General features: G+C 40.2%; 1 protein-coding gene across 15 annotated transcripts in view; it reads right to left on the bottom strand.

Annotated features, from left to right (window-relative positions):
- LOC103482112 (rho GTPase-activating protein 23-like) overlaps positions 1-19,019 on the bottom strand; it is a 128,722-nt gene that overhangs the window by 20,392 nt on the left and 89,311 nt on the right. For 12 of the 15 annotated variants that reach the window (XM_008438047.3, XM_008438050.3, XM_008438046.3 and 9 more), the window contains 2 exons: positions 12,853-14,257; positions 1,860-1,968 (listed from right to left, as the gene is read on the bottom strand). In XM_008438047.3, coding sequence (XP_008436269.1) covers positions 1,860-1,968; positions 12,853-14,257 — 1,514 coding nt within the window. The remainder of the gene's footprint in view (positions 1-1,859; positions 1,969-12,852; positions 14,258-19,019) is intronic. The other 3 variants (XM_081600344.1, XM_081600345.1, XM_081600338.1) reach the window with 2 other exon arrangements.

Here is a 19,019-nt window from a genome sequence, read left to right as displayed (position 1 = left end):
AAGTTCACCTAAATATTCATCCGTAAGTTTCATGGTGAAGGTAAGAACTTAACTAGTACCACAGAGATCAGGTCAGTGTCAGTAAAATGGTTTATCATCACCCTTTGGTATTGAAATGTTTTTCATGGTTACAAGTAATAAAGCATAAAGTTATAATAATATCTACAGCATAGGTAAGATCCCTCTGGTTTTAGTTCTCCAAGTGTTAATTATACATGTTCTAATTTTGAAGCCAGTAAGTTCATGGCTTGATGTTCACATAGTTTAGGAGCCACTTATGAATTTAAAATTCCAATTTGCTTCATTACATTGTGTTGAGATATTTGTAAGTAAGTATTAACTTGCATGTGAGAGCCCAGTGTTGATGGTCAGTAACCAGTTACATTTTCTTTTTAGTAGTTCTTTGTGGAGCTGGGAAAGTGAAAGCAAGCAGCTTTCGCTTTCACAACTATAACTAACTAAACTAGTTAATTAAGCTAGTTAATTACATTAATTAACTAACCTATAATGCAATATCCAAATTATATACATTTTTCATGTAATATAATGTGAATATTGTGACATATAAACTACATTGCCAAAAATATTAGTTCATCTGCCTTGACTCTCATATGAGCTTAAGTCGCATCCCTTTCCTAATCCATAGAGTTCAATATGACGCTGGTCCACCTTTGCAGCTAGAGCAGCTTCAACTCTTCTGGGAAGGTTCTCTACAAGGTTTATGAGAGTTTATGGGGATTTTTTACCATTCTTCCAGAAGCACATTTGTGAGGTCACATACTGATGTTGGAAAAGAAGGCCCGACTCAGTCTCCACTCTAGTTCCTCTCAAAGGTTTTCCATCAAGTTGAGGTCAGGACTCAATGCGACAGGGAGTCAAATTCATCCACATAAGACTCTGCAATCCATGTCTTTATGGACCTTGCTTTGTGCACTTGTGCAGTCATGTTGGAAGAGGAAGAGGCCAGCTACAAACTGTTTCCACAAAGTTGGGAGCATGGAAAAGTCCAAAATGTTTTGGTATGCTGAAGCATTCAGAGTTCCTTTCATTGGAACAAAGGGAAAAGCCCAGCTCCTGAAGAATAACGCCACCCTCACCAAACTTTTCACTTGGCAAAATGCAGTCAGACAATTACCACTCTCCTGGCAACCAGACTTGTCCATCAGATTGCTAGATTCGTCACTCCACGGAATGCGCCTCCACTACTCTGTAGTAAAGTGGTGGCATGCTTTACATCATTGCATCCAACGCTTTACATTGCATTTGGTGATGTATGGCTTGGATGCAGTTGCTCCAATATGGAAACTCATTCCATGAAGCTCTGCGCAAGTGTTCTTGAGCTAATCTGAAGGCCACATGACTTTTGGCGGTCTGTAGAGATTCACTGCAGTTGGTGACCTTTTTGCACTATGTGCTTCGTTGCCCCCACTCTGTCAGTTTACGTGGCCTACCACTTTCTGGCTGAGTTAATGTCCCTCCCAAACACCTTATAATACAGGTGACAGTTGGCTGGAAATTTCACAACTGGATTTGTTGCACATCCCATCACAGTTCCACACTGGAATTCACTGAGCTCCTGAGAGCGACCCATTCTTTCTCAAATGTTTGTAAAAACAGTCTGCATGCCTAGATTCTTAATTTTATACACCTGTAGCCCTGGAAGTGATTGGAATACCAGATTCTGATCATTTGGATGGGTGAGCAAATACTTTTGGCCCTATAATGCATGTTTCTTGGTCAGTAGCATGTTGTAGCATACAATACCCTTTCCTGAAGAAACCAAAAATGCAGGTAGGGGTTAGTTCCAGGAATATGGGCTTTTTACTCGTAGTGACTCAGTTTTTAAATTTGTAACTCACGAGAAGACTCTGCTCTCATCCCTGTAAGTGTTGAGTCCTTCATCGCAGGACTTTGATCGCTCAGTGGTGATGGCCAGCAGGTAAGAGGAGCGGCGGCTTTTAAAGCTTCCTACAGAGACAAAAAATACAGTTCAGTTGATTTATGCAACTCCAGTTACAAGGACAAACATTATAGGACTTGTTTACATCAACTGTAATCTCTGAATGTTTTCCAAGAAAAAAAAACATCAAAATTATTTCAGTTAAATTCATTTTAATTAAAATTTTCAAATTTTCATTTAATTTGTGGTAGATTACTTTAGGAATGAATAAAATGTTTTCAGTTCAGTTTCATTTTCCCTAACAGCTTTGTCAAGAAGATAATTATTGTAGCATAAAGAAACTGACCATGAATACCATTATTGTGCTGTTGTATGTCAGTTTGTTGACATTTCAGATTTAAACTATGAAAATGTTCAGTAGTTGCCATCTAGTGGCGGGAGTTGGGTACTACATTTTAGAGTCTGCCGTTTATGATGATGTAATTAAAAGCAGACAAGGCAGGAGAATACAAAACATGGTTTTCTCGCAGCAACACTGCAACTGGGATTCAGTCGGTCTTTGAAAGCACTATTGGCATGTATTCAATTTTGCAGTGGATATTTTGTTGATTAATAACAGCCATTTGTAAGAAAGCAGGATTTATTTTTTAAGAACTTTTATAGCCTTGAGCTAAATATTTTCTCTGGAGCAAATTTATCATACTTTTAAGTGCTGTATTGTTTGCTACTCTGTATTATTTCTGAACTTTTGTATGTTTATTTCTCAGTTTTACCCTACTTCAGTAAAGAGTCAATGTAAGCCCTCTTGTCTGTGTGGATATTTTGGAGAGGAGTTTATCTGAATGTCGACTCCAACAAGGCGATGGATGTTGAGGACATGACAATTATTCACACAAACATTTCACCATTCTGACCACTCTGCTGAAAAAAGGCTCCTAGTGAGAGATTAGAGAACTGTCGTTCTATTTCAAGGACTCCTGTGATTATCAATGCTTATAATGGTGACATTGTTGTGATAGACTTTACTTAGGTTGGTTAAAACACAGAATATATTGGAACCTTGAGTTTTTCCCTGCCAAGAATATTTAATAATATCTGTTTACAGGGTTTACAGAGGGTTTGGAAAGTTTAATCTTTTGCTCCTTTCTGCTTTCCAAATATATATGGAAAAACATTCATATTACCTCTGCATGTGCTTAGTGCTGAATCAGTGTAGGGTTGATAAAGGAGAGAATAGGAGGAAAATAATGACACTTTATTAATCCCTTTAGGACTTTCCCTCAGGGAAATTGCAGTTCCCGTCTCCCACACAGCACCCATTCATCAAATCTTTTGTTTTTTTAATACATTAATAGACCAATACTATAGATCCTGTTTCTGTTACACTCCTGTTAGCCTTCCTTCCAAACTCCAGTGAGGAGTTGAAGAGTTTAAATGCACCAGGGACAAAGGAAGTCTGTTGGTCCTGCACTTTGGAAGAAGCAGTGTCCTACTGAACCCGATTTCTTGGCTGCTGATGGCAGTGTGCGGAGGGCGGCTGACATTGACCATAAACAAAGTTGGCCTTCCATCACCTGAAGAATATCTCCAGGATTAGAGGACTTATGTCAATGAGATCTAGAGATGTGTGTATCTTTAGTCACATTGATCACTGCAACAGCATCTTCACAGGTCTGCCCAACAAGTCAAGCAGCTGCAGTTGATACAGAACACTGCTGCTTGCGTTCTCACTAAAACCAGAACGATAGAGCACATACCAGTTTTAAAGTTCCCACACTGGCTCCCTGTAGCTCAAAGAATAGGCTTCAAAATACTGATGTTAGTTTATAAATCACTGAATGGCTTGGCATCACAATACATTAAAGGTCGGCTGTTTTATCAACCTTCCAGACCCCCTCAGGTCTTCTGGTTTAGACGGTTCTGGTCTGCATCCCCAGAACCAAATGAGGAGAAGCAGCATTCAGCTTCTGTGCATAAACAAAGTCTATGCACAGGTGGGTTGCAAATCCACTCTCAGAAAACTGTAAAACAGCTGAAACACTGAGTGCCTTTAAATCAACTAAAAACCCACCTGTTTAGTTTTATTTGAAACGTAATCAATTATGAATTTAGTGATGGCACTTCACTTAATGCAATGTTTTAATTGTTGATTCCATGTTGCATGACTTTGTGTTTTTATGTTTATGACATGTAATGGAGAGCTTCATTACTGGAACTATTTTTACTTAAGTCACTTTAAAAACAGTTTTTGCACTTTATTAACAGGCACTTTATTTAGCTTTGCACTTTAAGCAGAGATTTGCACATAAATAACTATTTGCACATGAGAAGTTTTAATTGTATTGAGTATTTTTAGTGATTAGCATGTAGCCTTTTGTTCTGGGCTCTGCACAGCTGCTCCTCATTGAGAAGTGAGCTGGTTGCTTGTGAAGGGAGGATAATTGTTACTCAGAGCAAAGAGCTACTGAGCAAATGTTTGTGCATAATCCGTTAGGTGTGGAGTGCTAATATGAAGTGACTCACCTGTCTTTTCTGTGTCCTCTCCAGGGTGTTTGGACAAATACTACCTGGGGATCCAGACACCATTTATAGGTTCCAGGAGAGGCCATTGGAAAGTGGGGGGGGGGAATTGTTTATGGGTTTTTGTGGTGTTTCATTATGGTGTAAGATAAAACATAAAATATTTATAAAAAGTAAATGGAAATGTTTGTATTTAGTAAAAGGTATTTTATTTAAATAGGTGGAGATTGGTGAATTGAGATCCCCCTGTGAATTGGAAGTGGTTTAGTCTGTCACAGCTGGGACTATTTAAGCCTGCAGTTTCACCTGTCATGTGATTGATTGATTGTTGATGCTGTGAGAAGAATAAAACCACTGCTGTTTCCTCCTGACTGCCTCAACTATTGATGGGTCCGGCAACACCCATCTGTCGGCGCATGCATCAAGCCCATAGACCAAAACCCATGTCGGTGCGTGTATTGGTTTCAGCAAGTCACGTGACCGATACAGAAACTGTTTCAAAATGACATTAACTCACCAAACTGTGTTAATAAGGAAGCAAATCTGTCAATCTATCATTTGCCAAACAAATTCTTAACCTTTTACAGAAGGGGTCCCCAAACTATGGCCCGCGGGCCGGATCCGGCCCGCCTCCACATTTGGTCCGGCCCCCTGAACAATAGCAGAGAGCATTCAGATTTTATTTCATTACCGTATTTTCCGGACTATAAACCGTTTATATGTGGATTTTTTATTCAACCACCAGGGGGCTCTTTAGCAGGAAGTGAATCATTGGAAGTCTGGTTACTTGCGCGCCAACATTGAACCACAAACAGCAAAATGAGTAAGAAACAGATCAGATGTCTTTGGAAAGTTTCTTTGCAAAGGAGAAAAGGCCCAGAGAAGAGACAGGAGAATGAATTTATCCCGGACCGGTAGGTGAGTCCCACATTACAAGCCGCTCTGCGTAACATGCGGCGACCGACTGTTAATGAGGCAATGAAGCTTCAAGCTGCTTTGCCACATAGAGACCAAGCAGGCTGTGGATATAAGCAACACTTCGGGTGTCATTGTCTCTCATTACTCCCAGATGGGACCTTCTGGTTGCAGAGAAACAAGCTCAGGGCTCGTTAGTCATTATCGTGAGTTAAAATTTTCAAGAAAGTAAAATGTTCATTTTTGTGGCGCTTCTGTTATTTTGAAGGGATATATAAAAGTTAACAATAGCGAACAGAGTGAGAGCATTGCGCTGTGGTCGAGAGGAGAGGAGTAGAGCTTGTGAGTCTTAATTCTGGTTTAAACGGAAAGATTTAAGAATGTCGGCCGATTCTCCAAACCTCTGTGACCACAGAGCTGATAAAGTCCAACAGGTTTGATCGGTTCGTGTGTCCAAGGCAGGAGCAACACGAAGCGATTCCAGTCACAAACATCCCGATTCCAGAGGATAATCCAGTAAAACCCCCAACATAGCAGGAATTTAGAAGAACCAAACACGGATAATGATGTAGAAGCAATAGTGATAGTTTGTGGAATCATTTTAAGAGATAAAAGACGTAAAAAAAGAAAAGGCGGTGGATGAAAGACGACGGGAGCAGCCGCTCTATTTGCTGCACTATGATTTGGAGGTGACTGTGTTTTTCATAGTTAACATTTTTAACTGAATAAACATAATACTGACATTTACATATAATAATAAACATTTCCACATATCATCTCCGATATCCACCGGACTCTCAGTTGCGTGATATGTCAGCTGTTTGGGATTCCCCTCTGCTCTGACGTCACCGCGCTTTCTGATTGGCTCCCTGTCACATTCAGCAGGTTGTATTCTCGTTCCCAGTCAGGGAAAAACCCACAGGCTGCGATAAAAGGGCCAAGACAATCCAAATTGGGCAGAACCCTTATCTGACTTTTCATCCCCTGCCCCTCTTCGGGGCCGCATCAAAATTTCCAAGTCTTGACGGTCCGCGGTAATAAAAAGGTTTGGGACCACTGATTTAACACATGCTAGTTGCAGACACGAAGGATCAGCACTTTTACTGTTACAGTTACCGTTCAGAAACTAATCAGTTCTGTTAAATCTAATCTTGGCAACTTTCAACCGTAATAAATGTGATATTCAATTGACCTGTTATGACTCAGATTTTGGCTGTCCGCCCCTCTGCTGCTGCTGCATTGTTGTGGAAAACCTGGAGCGGCAGAGATATCTGAGGCTTATATGTTTTATGTTTACTGGTTTAAAAAAAACAAAAAAATCTTTGGGGTTGTGGCTTATAGTCCAGTGGCTCATAGTTCGGAAAATACGGACTATAAACCTTCCTGGATTTTTTCTGTGAAGAACTCAGAGAGAGTTATTTGATTGTGCTTTCTGGAAAAGAAAACATTTTTACATTTAGGCACTCATACAATCATCACACTTTTTCTGTTACAAACTGACTCCGGCCCCCCACCGGAGAAGGGAGAAGTAATGTGGCCCTCACAGGAAAAAGTTTGGGGACCCCTGTTTTACAGCATCAACTATGGAGCAGCTTCAAAGGAAAGGTTTCTGCAGTGTGGGACCATTTTGATCTTATATTGGAAAATAAATTTGTTTTCATTTCGTTTCAACCGGTTCTTGTCAGTTTCTACTTGATCTATCTGAATCCAAATTCAGTTGAAATTGACTCTTAGTTTACTTTCATATCATGCAGGTTAAGTGTTGCATGTTTCACTAATCTGTCTTATTTAAATAAATCCACCATTTCAATGTTGAGGCATTATGAAGCCAAGCATGAGAATGAAGTCTCAGATATGCAGCCATTCTACAAATGACTCAGTTGCTTTTTATAAATTATTTCATATACAGTGAACCCTCACTATAACGTGGTTCACTTTTCACGGTTTCGCTGCTTCGCAGATTTTTTTGTGCAGTTTTTTTTCCACAGTGTTCTGCGTCCTGATTGACCATATGATTGTTAAAACAGTCTCTGCGCTTCTTCTCTACCTTAGTGCCAATAAAGTTACGGTATTTAATACAGATTGGCCATTCAGGAGACGGAAACTGAAACTTTGAATGCCAGCTAGATAAAAACTGTGGCCAGAGGCAGCAGAACCCGACCGGAGGCTCGCTTGACGAGATCCATCGCTCTGCCGTAGATACAGCTGTGAATCTCGCAGGGCAGATTGGAGGAGATGCTGTAATTGTCAAGGTTTGGTGGGTGGAAGTGGTGAGGAGAAACGCTGAGACCCAGGTTATAGATGAAGATGATTTTAATAATGAATAAACTCCGGACAGTCCAAACACAGGCAGCACGGCAGGAGAACTAGCACACGGCTAACACCGGTAGCAACTGATGCGGGACTGGACACGGAAGCTGATGCCGACTTAGGACTTACAGTTCTACTAAGACGACTACTAAAGTTTAACCGACTCAGGACTTAACAGTTCTACTGAATGTCTAACTGACACTAAGAACAGGACAAAACGACGTGCAACTAAGGATGACTGACGTCTGTCGATAGACAAGGATCCGACGAAGAACACAGACAACAGGTAAGACTAAATACACATGGGGTAATCAAGGGAAGGAGACACACCTGGGAGACAATCAACGGGGGAAGAGCAGAGACAAGACTCACAGGGAACAGGATCACAGAAACTCAAAAATAAACACACAGAAACACGGATCACGACAGTAATGACATGACTCCGGATCACATTAATGCCCGATTGATGCACACGCACATCCGCTGATCTAAAAACAGGTTTTGTTATTTTGCTTCAATGTAGAGTATTTATTTATGCTATGTAATAACTGTAAAAAACTAAAGGCAACTACTTCACGGATTTCGCCCACGGGTTATTTTTGGAACGCAACCACTAAGAAAAACAAGGGTTCTCTGTAAATGTAGTGTTTACTTCATTTTGATAAGTTTTGTCAAAAAAGCGTAACAGACTAAATTTCAAAATGTTGTAAAAACTTTTTTTTAAATAAAAATTTGTGGGGGAAAAAACATTCCTTGCATCCTCATTCCAAACACATTCACTTAAATTTCCCTTTATGGTTCATGTTCACATTATTTATTGACTGTATATTAAATATATTTTCAATTTAACTGAAGATATGACATAATACAACATATAATATTCAATAAAATACAAAGGCTTAAATCTTATTGTATAGACTAGGTCATCAAATCACTACGATGCCTGTAGGAATTTTTAATGTCCAGCAGGTGTCACTATTGAGTGGCACAGTATCGACAGAATCAACAGTTTTGCTGTGTCGAAACGATACATGACGCCTCATGTACCCATCACTAGCCTCAACTATTCTTCCTCATTGTAAAAACCAAGCCGCAAAAGGCCGCCTTGTTACATGATGTAGAGCACTTTGAAATGCCTTGCTGCTGAAATGTGCTATACAAATAAAATTCGATTTTTGATTGATAATAGCCTTGAGTTTCTGCAATGTTCTCCTCTCTGCCACTGTTGCCAGAGGCAGAGTGTCAGCCAGCCACTGAACTCCGTGGTTGGCTCAGTGGGTGTGCCGACCACTATGGGCAAAGCCCAGGGCGTTATCTTTTTGGGGATGGCATGAGACCTCCGCGGACTGTAACACAGAGATGGAAGCAAAGCAGAACAAAGAGTTTGAATTGATAATAATATTGGTTAAATTTATTTCAGCTCTAAATATTTAATATCTAGGTGTTTTTATGGGAATGTGGATCTTTCAGATCAATCTGAGAAACAATTTTGATCAGATTTCAGATTTTATTGTGACATGTTGCGTGAGTTTATGTTCCTCTCAGTGTTTTTGGATAAGGGGAATTTACCCTTCAAATTCTTTTTGATGGATTTGAGATTGAACAAGGAAAATTTTTAATAAACCTGATGCATTTTCTTGCATAACCATTAATAAGTAGTTAATAAGTCAAGAGTAAATGATCTACCTTTTATAAGAGCAGATAAGTATTTTATAGAACTTATCTGTTTTCAGATACTAGACATACACAAGGCACATTATCCTTATTCATTGTCTGGATTGCCATCAGATTTATATTGTGACACTATGAAAGAACAATTAAAGCACTAATTTATATAAGTGTATTAATAATGTTATCAGAAGTCTGACTGGTGAGATGTTTTTTGATGCAGGGATGAATTGGATCATCTGTACTGGAAAGCTGAATGTCTTTTTATTCTGCTAAACCAAAGTTAGGAACAGGATGACATTTCTTTAGAGGGTCAGTGGGACTCACTGAAGTCCTGAGAGCAAAGTCGGACAGAGGGGGAGATAGAGGCTGGGGCCACAGAGGTGAAGGTGACGCCGGCTCTGCTGGACATAACAGAGTGAGCCAACACATAAGCTTGGAGGTCAACACTGGGACTGACAGGATAATCTGGAAGGCCATCGTTACAGGTGAACAAGACAGGGTCACAGGAGAACAATCACACACAGAACATACAGACTCAGAAAATGCACATGTGGGTTTTGGTTAATTTCTATGAAGGCAAGCTTCTGTGGAAGCAGAAATCATCCCTAAAAGTTAAGCATGGTTCTAGAACAGGAAGACTTTCAAAGTAAATAAACAATAAGCCTGTGTTTGGTCATTGGGTGTGGTTATTTCTGTGTTTTCTTTAGATTATCTGCTCCTTAATTTGCTCCAGTTCCTGATCAATTTCACAGGAAATACATTTCTTTGTGTCCCAATACAAGCAGCCATCTGCCACGAGCAACTGGGGTTTGAGAAGATAGAGCAGAGACATGAAAAAAGTACAGAGGTTGTTGGCAGCAGTTAGGAGGTGCATAAACCTGCTAACATATTAAGATCATGAACCATTTAAACAACTGTTAGAAACTGAGCATATTTTTTTCCTTGCAGGCTATACACAGAATCAGTTGTTGGCGTCATCAGCAGAGAGAAACTGATGATCCTGCACAATTTGTTTGTCAAGATGGCTGCATTGCCAGCAGAGAAGGTGATCCCATAATGTATGTAAAATGTTTACTTAGATTTAGACAGTCACCTTCCGTTGTTCAGTTTTCTGGTGTGAACAGCATGATAGTTCACTCAGTCATTCCTCTTTCTTTAAAGCTACAGCTTAAGACAGCAAAGCAAACAAACAAAAAAAAAACCCAATAGTTTCTGCTCTTGCAGAAACTCTTCCTGCCTCCACAGACGTTCTGTTTCTAGCAATGTTCATTGTCTGGGCCTCTGCCTCTGTAGGTGTTGATTTATAGTGTTCATGCACAACACATGGTAAGATTCAAGGATATTATGCAATTGGTATTGCATAGATAAAGGGGAATGGAATAATTATACAGTGCTGTGAAAAAATATTTACTCCTCTGCATATATTTTGTATTTTTGATTTGTGTTAAAGTTTAATCTTTCTGATAAGTAAAGAAATTTTAGTATTTAACAAAATAACCGGAGTAAATACAGAGTGTAGTCTATACATTTTAAGGAAAAACTAAATATTCAAATCACCCTGGGCAGTTGAAAAAGGGAAGTGTTTTATAATTAAATTGTGAACAAGTTTGATCACCACATTGTTTGAAAAGCTGAAGGTAATTTCACACACTGCTACAGATATATATAAGAAGAACAATAAAATATTTTAAGTACAAGCTGATTGACAAAAAGAAGGATCCAAAAAGTAACATCATCCGCAAATCTAAAGAAATGTAAGAACCAATGAGAAAAGCTGACAAATATCAGTCTGAATAGTTTTGCAAAGCCTATGTTAAGGCTTTGGGACTCAAGTGAAAGCAGTAACAGTTGTCCATAGAAATAGAATTGAATAGAGAACAGATTATACTTTGCTGATCCCCAAGGGGAAATTGCTTATTTGCTGACAAGCTACTCCATCTAAGGCAGTGGTCCCCAACCCCCTGTCCGTGGGTTGGGGATCACCCACGGCCCCGGACCAATTGATACGGGGCCGCACAAGAAATGGTGACATATTTCCGTTTTATGTATTATTTGAGTCTGGAGGATCTTTTATTTTGAAAATCCTTTAACCGGATTCCCTCGGTTACTTGCGCGCCAACACTGAGGCCACAAGCAGCAAAATGAGTAAGAAACAAATCAGATGTCTTTGGAAAGTTTCTTTGCGAAGGGGAAAAGGCCCAGAGAAGAGACAGGAGGATGGATTTATCCCAGACCGGTAGGTGAGTCCCACATTACAAGCCGCTCTGCATAACATGCGGCGACCGGCTGCTAATGAGGCAATGAAGCTTCAAGCTGCTTCGCCACATAGAGACCAAGCAGGCTGTGGATATAAGCAACACTTTGGGTGTTATTATCTCTCATCACTCCCAGATGGAACCGTCTCGTTGCAGAGAAACAAGCTCAGGGCTCCGTTCGTCAGTATCGTGAGTTAAAGTTTTCACGAAAGTAAAATGTTCGTTTTTGTGGCACGTCTGTATCTTATTTTGAAGGGATATGTAAACGTTACCATAGCGACCAGAGTCAGAGTGTTTGGCCTGCGGTCGAGAGGAGATGAGTAGAGCTTGTGAGTCTTAAGTCTGGTTTAAATGGAAAGATTTAAGAATGTCGGCCGATTCTCCAAACCTCTGTGACCACAGAGCTGATAAAGTCCAACAAGTTTGATTGGTTCGTGTGTCCAAGGCAGGAGCAACACGAAGCGATTCCAGTCACAAATATTCCGATTCCAGAGGATAATCCAGTAAAACCCCCAACATAGTGGGAATTTAGAAGAACCAAACACGGATGACGATGTAGAAACAATAGTGATAGTTTGTGGACTCATTTGAACAAAAGACGTAACAAAAAGAAAAGGCGGTGGATAAAAGACAACGGGAGCAGCCGCTCTATTTGCTGCACTATGATTTGGAGGTGAATGTTTTTTTCATAGTTAACATTTTTAACTGAATAAACATAATAATGACCTTTAGATTTAATAATAAACATTTCCACATATCATCTCCCATATCCACCGGACTGTTCTTACGTCACCGCGCTTTTTGATTGGCTACCTGCCACATTCAGCAGGTCGTATTCTCGTTCCCAGACAGGAAAAAGCCCACAGGTTGCGATAAAAACTCCAAGACAACCCAAATTGGGTATATTCCATTCTCCTGTCTCTTCTTTTCCCTTTTCCCCTTCGCAAAGAAACTTTCCAAAGACATCTGATCTGTTTCTTACTCATTTTGCTGCTTGTGGCCTCAGTGTTGGCGCGCAAGTATCCGAGAGAATCCAGTTAAAGGATTTTCAAAATAAAAGATCTTCCAGACTCAAATAATACATAAAACGGAAATATTTCACTATTTCTTGCACGGCCCGGTACCAATTGGTCCACGGACCGGTACCGGTCCACAGACCGGGGGTTAGGGACCACTGATGTACTGTACAGACCAAAAATATGATCTGGGACATTTTGAAGATTCTTCTGCATGTATTATGGAAAGCTGTGTGTTGCTTGCGACAGAGAAAAACTTACTAACCTATGAAAGGAATGGAGGAGAGGGAATTAAAGGCATGGGCAAGGCTACCGTTAATTCTGCGGCTGGACCCAGTTTCTTGAGGGACAGGAATTGCTCTGGCTGCAGGGATCCAAGCAGATACTTCCGGTGATATGGTGGAAGAGGAGTTAGCCTGAAAGGGTGCCTGACAGTTAAACAGGGGCCTTTGCCTCAGGACCACCTCTTCAACGGTGGACACAGAGGAGATGACCTCTCTGTCATCCCTTAGCTGCTTCATCTTCTCCTCTAAAGTCAGAGGTGCAGGAGAAGACTGGAGATGGGAAAAGGCACCACTGTCTCTTCTGGTGCCAGACCCCCAGTTGAGGTGAGGGCCACTGTAAGCAGGCTCTCTGAAAGAGTGGGCCTGCTGGAGTAGATGGCCCCCTCTGTGGTAAAACGAGGGGCTGTAGCTTCTGTAGCCCACCACTTCCTCTTCTTCCAGCCGTCTTGTTTGAGGCTCCGCCACCTGCTGAGCTGACTGCATGTGGCCGAGTGACATGGTGGGGGTCACTGTAGTTTTATGTTCATGTCCTCCTGGAGCTTTCTGCTTCTTCTGTTCTCTTTTACATGTCATTTGGGAATTTGGTAAAGTCTGTTCATAATGTTGTGAGACCAGAGCCGAGGCCTCTGCCAGTGTTTCCACAGAGCGGCCATAATTGTGCTCATAGTCAGCATAGGCTGCCAGCAGACTCTCGGAGCATGATTTTCTAGCAGTACCCGATCCAGTGCCACAGCCCCCTAGCCAGTAGGACTCGTGCACAGCAGCTGCTGCTCGCTGATGATGGAGCAAAGTTTCTCTTCTGTGGTGTTCTGCAAAGTTTGTAGGGGTGGGTAAAAATCTGGGCCTTGGTGCCGAACCCAACTGCGGCTCGGCTAAATAGTCCTGAGATACACTTAAATGGCGGGGGGAAATGTGTTCTGCTGCCTCTGCTTGGCTGTAGTACCAGTCTGACAGAGCGTGGTGGTAGAGTGCATCACTGTCGGCACGGGAAGAGGCCTGCAGACTGCTCCTTCGAGGTAGAGGCAGCGTTGCAGAGGTGATGGCAGCATTATGGTTAGCAAAATGGAAGTCACATGCATTCAGGCTTGCATAATTGTAGCCCTGGCGTTGCCATGGTGGAGCAAAATGTCTGCTGGAATCCTCTGGAACTTGTGGTTGGCCAGAGGTGGAGGTAGAGGTAGCAGGGGTTTGGTTGTCCAGTTGTGAGACGGCACTTCTGCCATTGTGCGGCCAGTTATCCAGAGGACCAGGAGGGTTAGAAGTGGGGTGCTGCAGAGTGGAGTTCACACTGGAGTCCAGGGAACAGAGATGTGGAGGTTCTGGGAGGTTCTGGGTCTCACCTGAGTACAGTTTAACACCTTTGGAGTTGACATTCTGGGAGTACACCTGAGGAGGTGCAAGGAAAAGAACACAATGAAAACCATAAACAAGCATATTTCCTTTTTACTTCCTTTTAATTATTCTTGTTGTTCAACCAAAACTGGCTAAGCTCTTAAGGCCCCAACATACTTCATCTGAATGTCCAAATTGGCTCTCATTGATGCTGACGTGCAATGAAAATTGATCAAGCAAAATGTTCTCTGTGAGCATTCTGTTCACAGAGAACCATTCGCCTGCCAGACTCAACACCAGGCATGGATCGATCTACAACAGAGCTCTGTGCAAAGTGTTGTCTGATTGGTCAGAAGTTTGTTGCTGTGTTTTATGCAGAAATGTGATGGGACATATTTCGCATATTTCTCTTCAGTCTACTTCCACTATCTGGGTTTTAATTTTGAGGAACATTTATCCTCAATGTATGTGCAAAAACTGTTAAATGGCTACAAACTAGGGATGCTCTGATCAGGTTGTTTGCTGCCGATTCTGATACCGATCACCCACGAGGCCGATCTCTGCCAAACACCTGGATTGGCTGTTAATTTTTCGCTTTAAATGTAAATGCTACGAAGTGATCTGACAAAATTAAAACGTGATCTGGCAATAAATTCACCTAATTTAGACATAAACATGCAAAATACTTGCAGGGACAACACAGCAGCTACTCAGTCAAAAGGATAACTGAAAAACCTTCAATCAGTAAAATATTATTTAACAGTAATAATGTTCTCTGTTCCATAAATTATTAGTCAAGTAAATCTGCCTATATCAAATAATGTCAAGTAATAAAGGAGACATTAATTCAAAGTCAAATGCAGATTGCATTAAAATAAACAATCCTAAATTACTGAATCAAAACTTCCTGATAGCATGGCTATCTGAGTACTGCAGAAGAACACAAGGCGGAGGCAGAGGTGATCTAATGTTAGGACAGCAAAAGTTTTAATACATATCTAAAATCGTTTTGTTTAAGTTACATGCTGCAGCTTTAAGCAGCTGTTCGGTGTGAGAGTTCTGTGTCCGGTGGAGGTTGAGCGGAGCCCCATATGTGAAATATTATTACCAGTAGCGTGTATCGGCGGTCCAACAGCAAGAGCAGAACCAGCATTTTACACCGCCAGCTTGAAGACTTTAATTATTTTTAGGGTTATTTGTTTAGCTTTCTGTCCGTGATGCTAATGCGGGTGAGTGTTGGTAGTTGTTCGCTGCTTTACCTGCCGCTCCGGATGTCCTTTTGTTCCTGCTTTGAGTCTCGATATTGCCAAACTACGTCAAGTGCTTGTTTTATTAAATGCCATATTAGACTCGTGTCGATGTATTTTGACAGGCTTCAACCCCGAGGTAATTTACTGGCGCAAATTTCCCCATTAAGTTCTACAGGACAGGATTTGTTGCCGCGCGCTTCTCAGTGTGAAGGAAACAGTGACTCAGGCTGCGAAGTGAGATAAATGTGATCGGTCTTGGTGATTGGCAACAAGAGACAGTGACGGTGATCACCGTGACAGGTGGACGGAGCCTGGTGAAGCAAGGTTGGAGACCTTGTCCTGTTAGGCGACAGGGCCTGGATAATACCTGTGTTAAACGGACGGCGGAGTCCAGCGACGACAGGCGGCCTTTACTGGTGGCCGGATCGCGAAGCCACGTGTGCTGTACACGGTTTTTTATTTTATTTGTATAGATCTTTATTGAGAAACAGTAACGGTACAAACAAGACACAAATTGTCGTAAAATCTCCGCCACAATATACAAAGTCTATATGACACGCACATTTCTATTCTGGTTTTGGATAGATGTTATAAACTTGGCAGTATGTGAAAAACTAACTTCTGCAAAAAATCAAAATACAAGTTCTATGGTTCAGAAGGCCTCTGTGCAGCTTTTTGTATTGACAAATTTGGTAAATAAGATTAGGAAATTGTTATATTTGCAATATATTGGAAAAAAATTATGAACCAAATTACGTTTTTGGGATTTTTCTTTGCAGTTTTTAGCATTTTATTTAGTTGTTATGGATTAATAACATATACATTGTGAAAGACCTGGATTTAACGATTGTATTGATGTATTGGTTATTGAAATTCTCCAAATAATGGCTGTGCAGCATCCAAAAATGTAAAAAATAAGCTCATGCAAACCTTTATAATTCTAGTCCTAGAAGGACTTCCGTAACAAAAGTATGTTTTTATCTTTTTTCAAAAAATCTCTTTCTCTTTCTTACTGTTTATTCAATGTCACATGCTGTTTTTATTTTTTCTTTATGTAGAGCACCTTGAAATGCCTTGCTACTGAAATGTGCTATACAAATAAAATTAGATTGATTGATTGATCACCGATCATACAGTTTTTCACGAAAAGCGGCCGATTGTGATCGGTGGCCGATGGATCGGCACACCTCTACTACAAACTCCTGGATGGAAAATGTAACGTCATGAAGGAGGCTCTCTGCAGAAACGTCTGGAGCTCTCAGTAGCTGTTTCTTAAAAGCAAAATGGGACAGATGAGAAGGACTTCACTGCAGCAAACAGAAAGGGGCGGGACGGACCACTGTCAGCCTCATACCTTATCTGGAAATGGGACCATTGCACTCCGGAAGTGAAGGGGGCGCTATTTCCTGTATTCGCAGCCTCCCGATTTTATTTTCTTTTGAAATCTGTGATGTATCTTCACCTTAAGGAAGGATTTTCACGGGTTGCCACCCGTCCTGTCAGCATGTATTTAAAATTCTCTTTTATTTACTTCAGCGCATCTCACAGTTTTTTTTTAACAAATTTTGTAGCTTTCGGTGTACTTCTACATCTGCTTCTTAGTCGCATCTTTTCGGGCCTGCTACTGCCTCTAGCGGCTTGGCGGTGGCAACACAACTAGTATAATTACATTACTAAATCAGAATACCACGTCTTTATTATTTACTATTAATTCTGGCATTACTGGCAGTGAAAGATAAATCATCTTATAAAACACCGTATTTTTTAATTTTCTTAGCTAATTAAATGACATAAACAATACTTTCATACATTATATATAATATCTATATATCCATCAATCATAGGAGGAACAAAAGAAATAAGGAGACATAAAAAACACGATGATTTATAATAAAAATGCCATTTACAATGTATAAGTAAGAAATTTAATTGAAAAAAAGTCAATACCAAACAAATTAATTACCGTATTTTCCAGACTATAAGCCGCTACTTTTTTCCTACACTTCGAACAAGTGCAACAATAATGAAAATAATGGATGCAAGCTGCCATTGAAATCTAAAGAAGCAGAAGAAGAAAGGACCCATTTTCATTTAGCACATGCTAATAGCAGACAGTAAGGAGATTTTTCTCTTCAAACTCATACACCCTTATATTCAGTTCAGATTTTTCAACTCTAATAAATGTGATATTCAATTGACCTGTTATGACTCAAAATTTGGGTGTCCGCCCCCCTTTGCTGCTGCTGCATCGTTGTGGAAAACCTGGAGCAGCAGAGATATCTGCAGCTTATCGTCCAGTGCAGCTTATAAATGTCTGTTTACTGGGGGTTTTTTTGTTGTTTTTTTTTTTTATTTGGGGGGTGCAGCTTATAGTCCGGAAAATACGGTAGGTTAACAGAAGAATAACATTTCTGTTTGTAATACAGATACAAACAGAAATTCACATTTTTGTTTTTATGGTGCCATGTATAGTATTCTAAGAGACGTTTTGTTGGTAGAGTCTTATATATATGAAAAAATAAGATGAAACTATTTAGTCTATCAATGTTGAAATTTTCCTTCAACTCTAAAATAATAAATCACATTCATAGAATCACATTATCAACAATTTGTGAATAGAGCAAAACAATTAGCACGCTATAAGTAAAATGTTATTTAGTTTGGTTAAGAATTATTGAACCATCAATAAATGACATCTAATAGATGTTCTTAGTTCCTAAAGGAACACTTTAACACCTTCATGAGCTCAGAGGGTCAAACTGATAAATAATGAGGATGGATGATCTCTGCTAAAATATTTCTTGCCGTCTTTCATGTTCTTTCAGCAAACAGTTGAGACAGAGATGTTTTTGGTTTCACCACTGTTTACCTGCTGTTATACCTGCCATTCAAAGTATTCTTAAAAGATTGTCTGTTAATCTGCAGCTCATGTGACCAAACCAGCTGAGGAGATGCAAAATTAAAACTCGAGTTAAGATGTTGTTTTAACTTGAGTTAAGTTCAAACTCTAGTTAGAATGATAAGTTTTAACATTTTAACTCAACAACTTCTAGTTGTATGCAACTAGAAGTTGTTGTTTACACAACCTCAAGTTGGGTAATCCCAAGATAACTAGGTCTTCTTAAAAGATAGAGTCTATGAGAAAAGATCTTAAAGATATAGTCAATGTTTTCATCAAAGTTGATCTGACTGTCCAGGAATAAGACAAGGAATTTAAAATTTGCCACAGTTTCAACAGGTTGGCCATCAAGTGAAACTGGAATAACTTTCAGGTCTTGTTTATGTCATTTAATTAGCTCTACTTCCTTAAGAATATGGAAAGGTATGTTCTTTTGTGAGGAAATTTATCTTTTACTTTTCCAATAATGCCAGAATTAATAATAAATAATAAAGACTGTGTGGTATTCTGATTTAGTAATTCTATTAGTTGTGCTATCACCCCGACGCCAGTAGAGGGGGTGGCAGGCCCGAAAAGATGCGACCAAGGAGCAGATTTAGAAGTACACTGAAATCTACAGAATTTGTTAAAAAACTGCGAGCTGCGCTGAAGTAAATTAGAGAGAAAT

The sequence above is a fragment of the Poecilia reticulata genome, chromosome 19 (genome assembly GCF_904066995.2).
Source record: "Poecilia reticulata chromosome 19, P_reticulata-male-v2, whole genome shotgun sequence".
NCBI classification, from domain to species: Eukaryota; Metazoa; Chordata; class Actinopteri; order Cyprinodontiformes; family Poeciliidae; genus Poecilia; species Poecilia reticulata.
The sequence above is the reverse complement of the archived record's forward strand: the minus strand, read 5'-3'. Positions and strand labels throughout refer to the sequence as shown.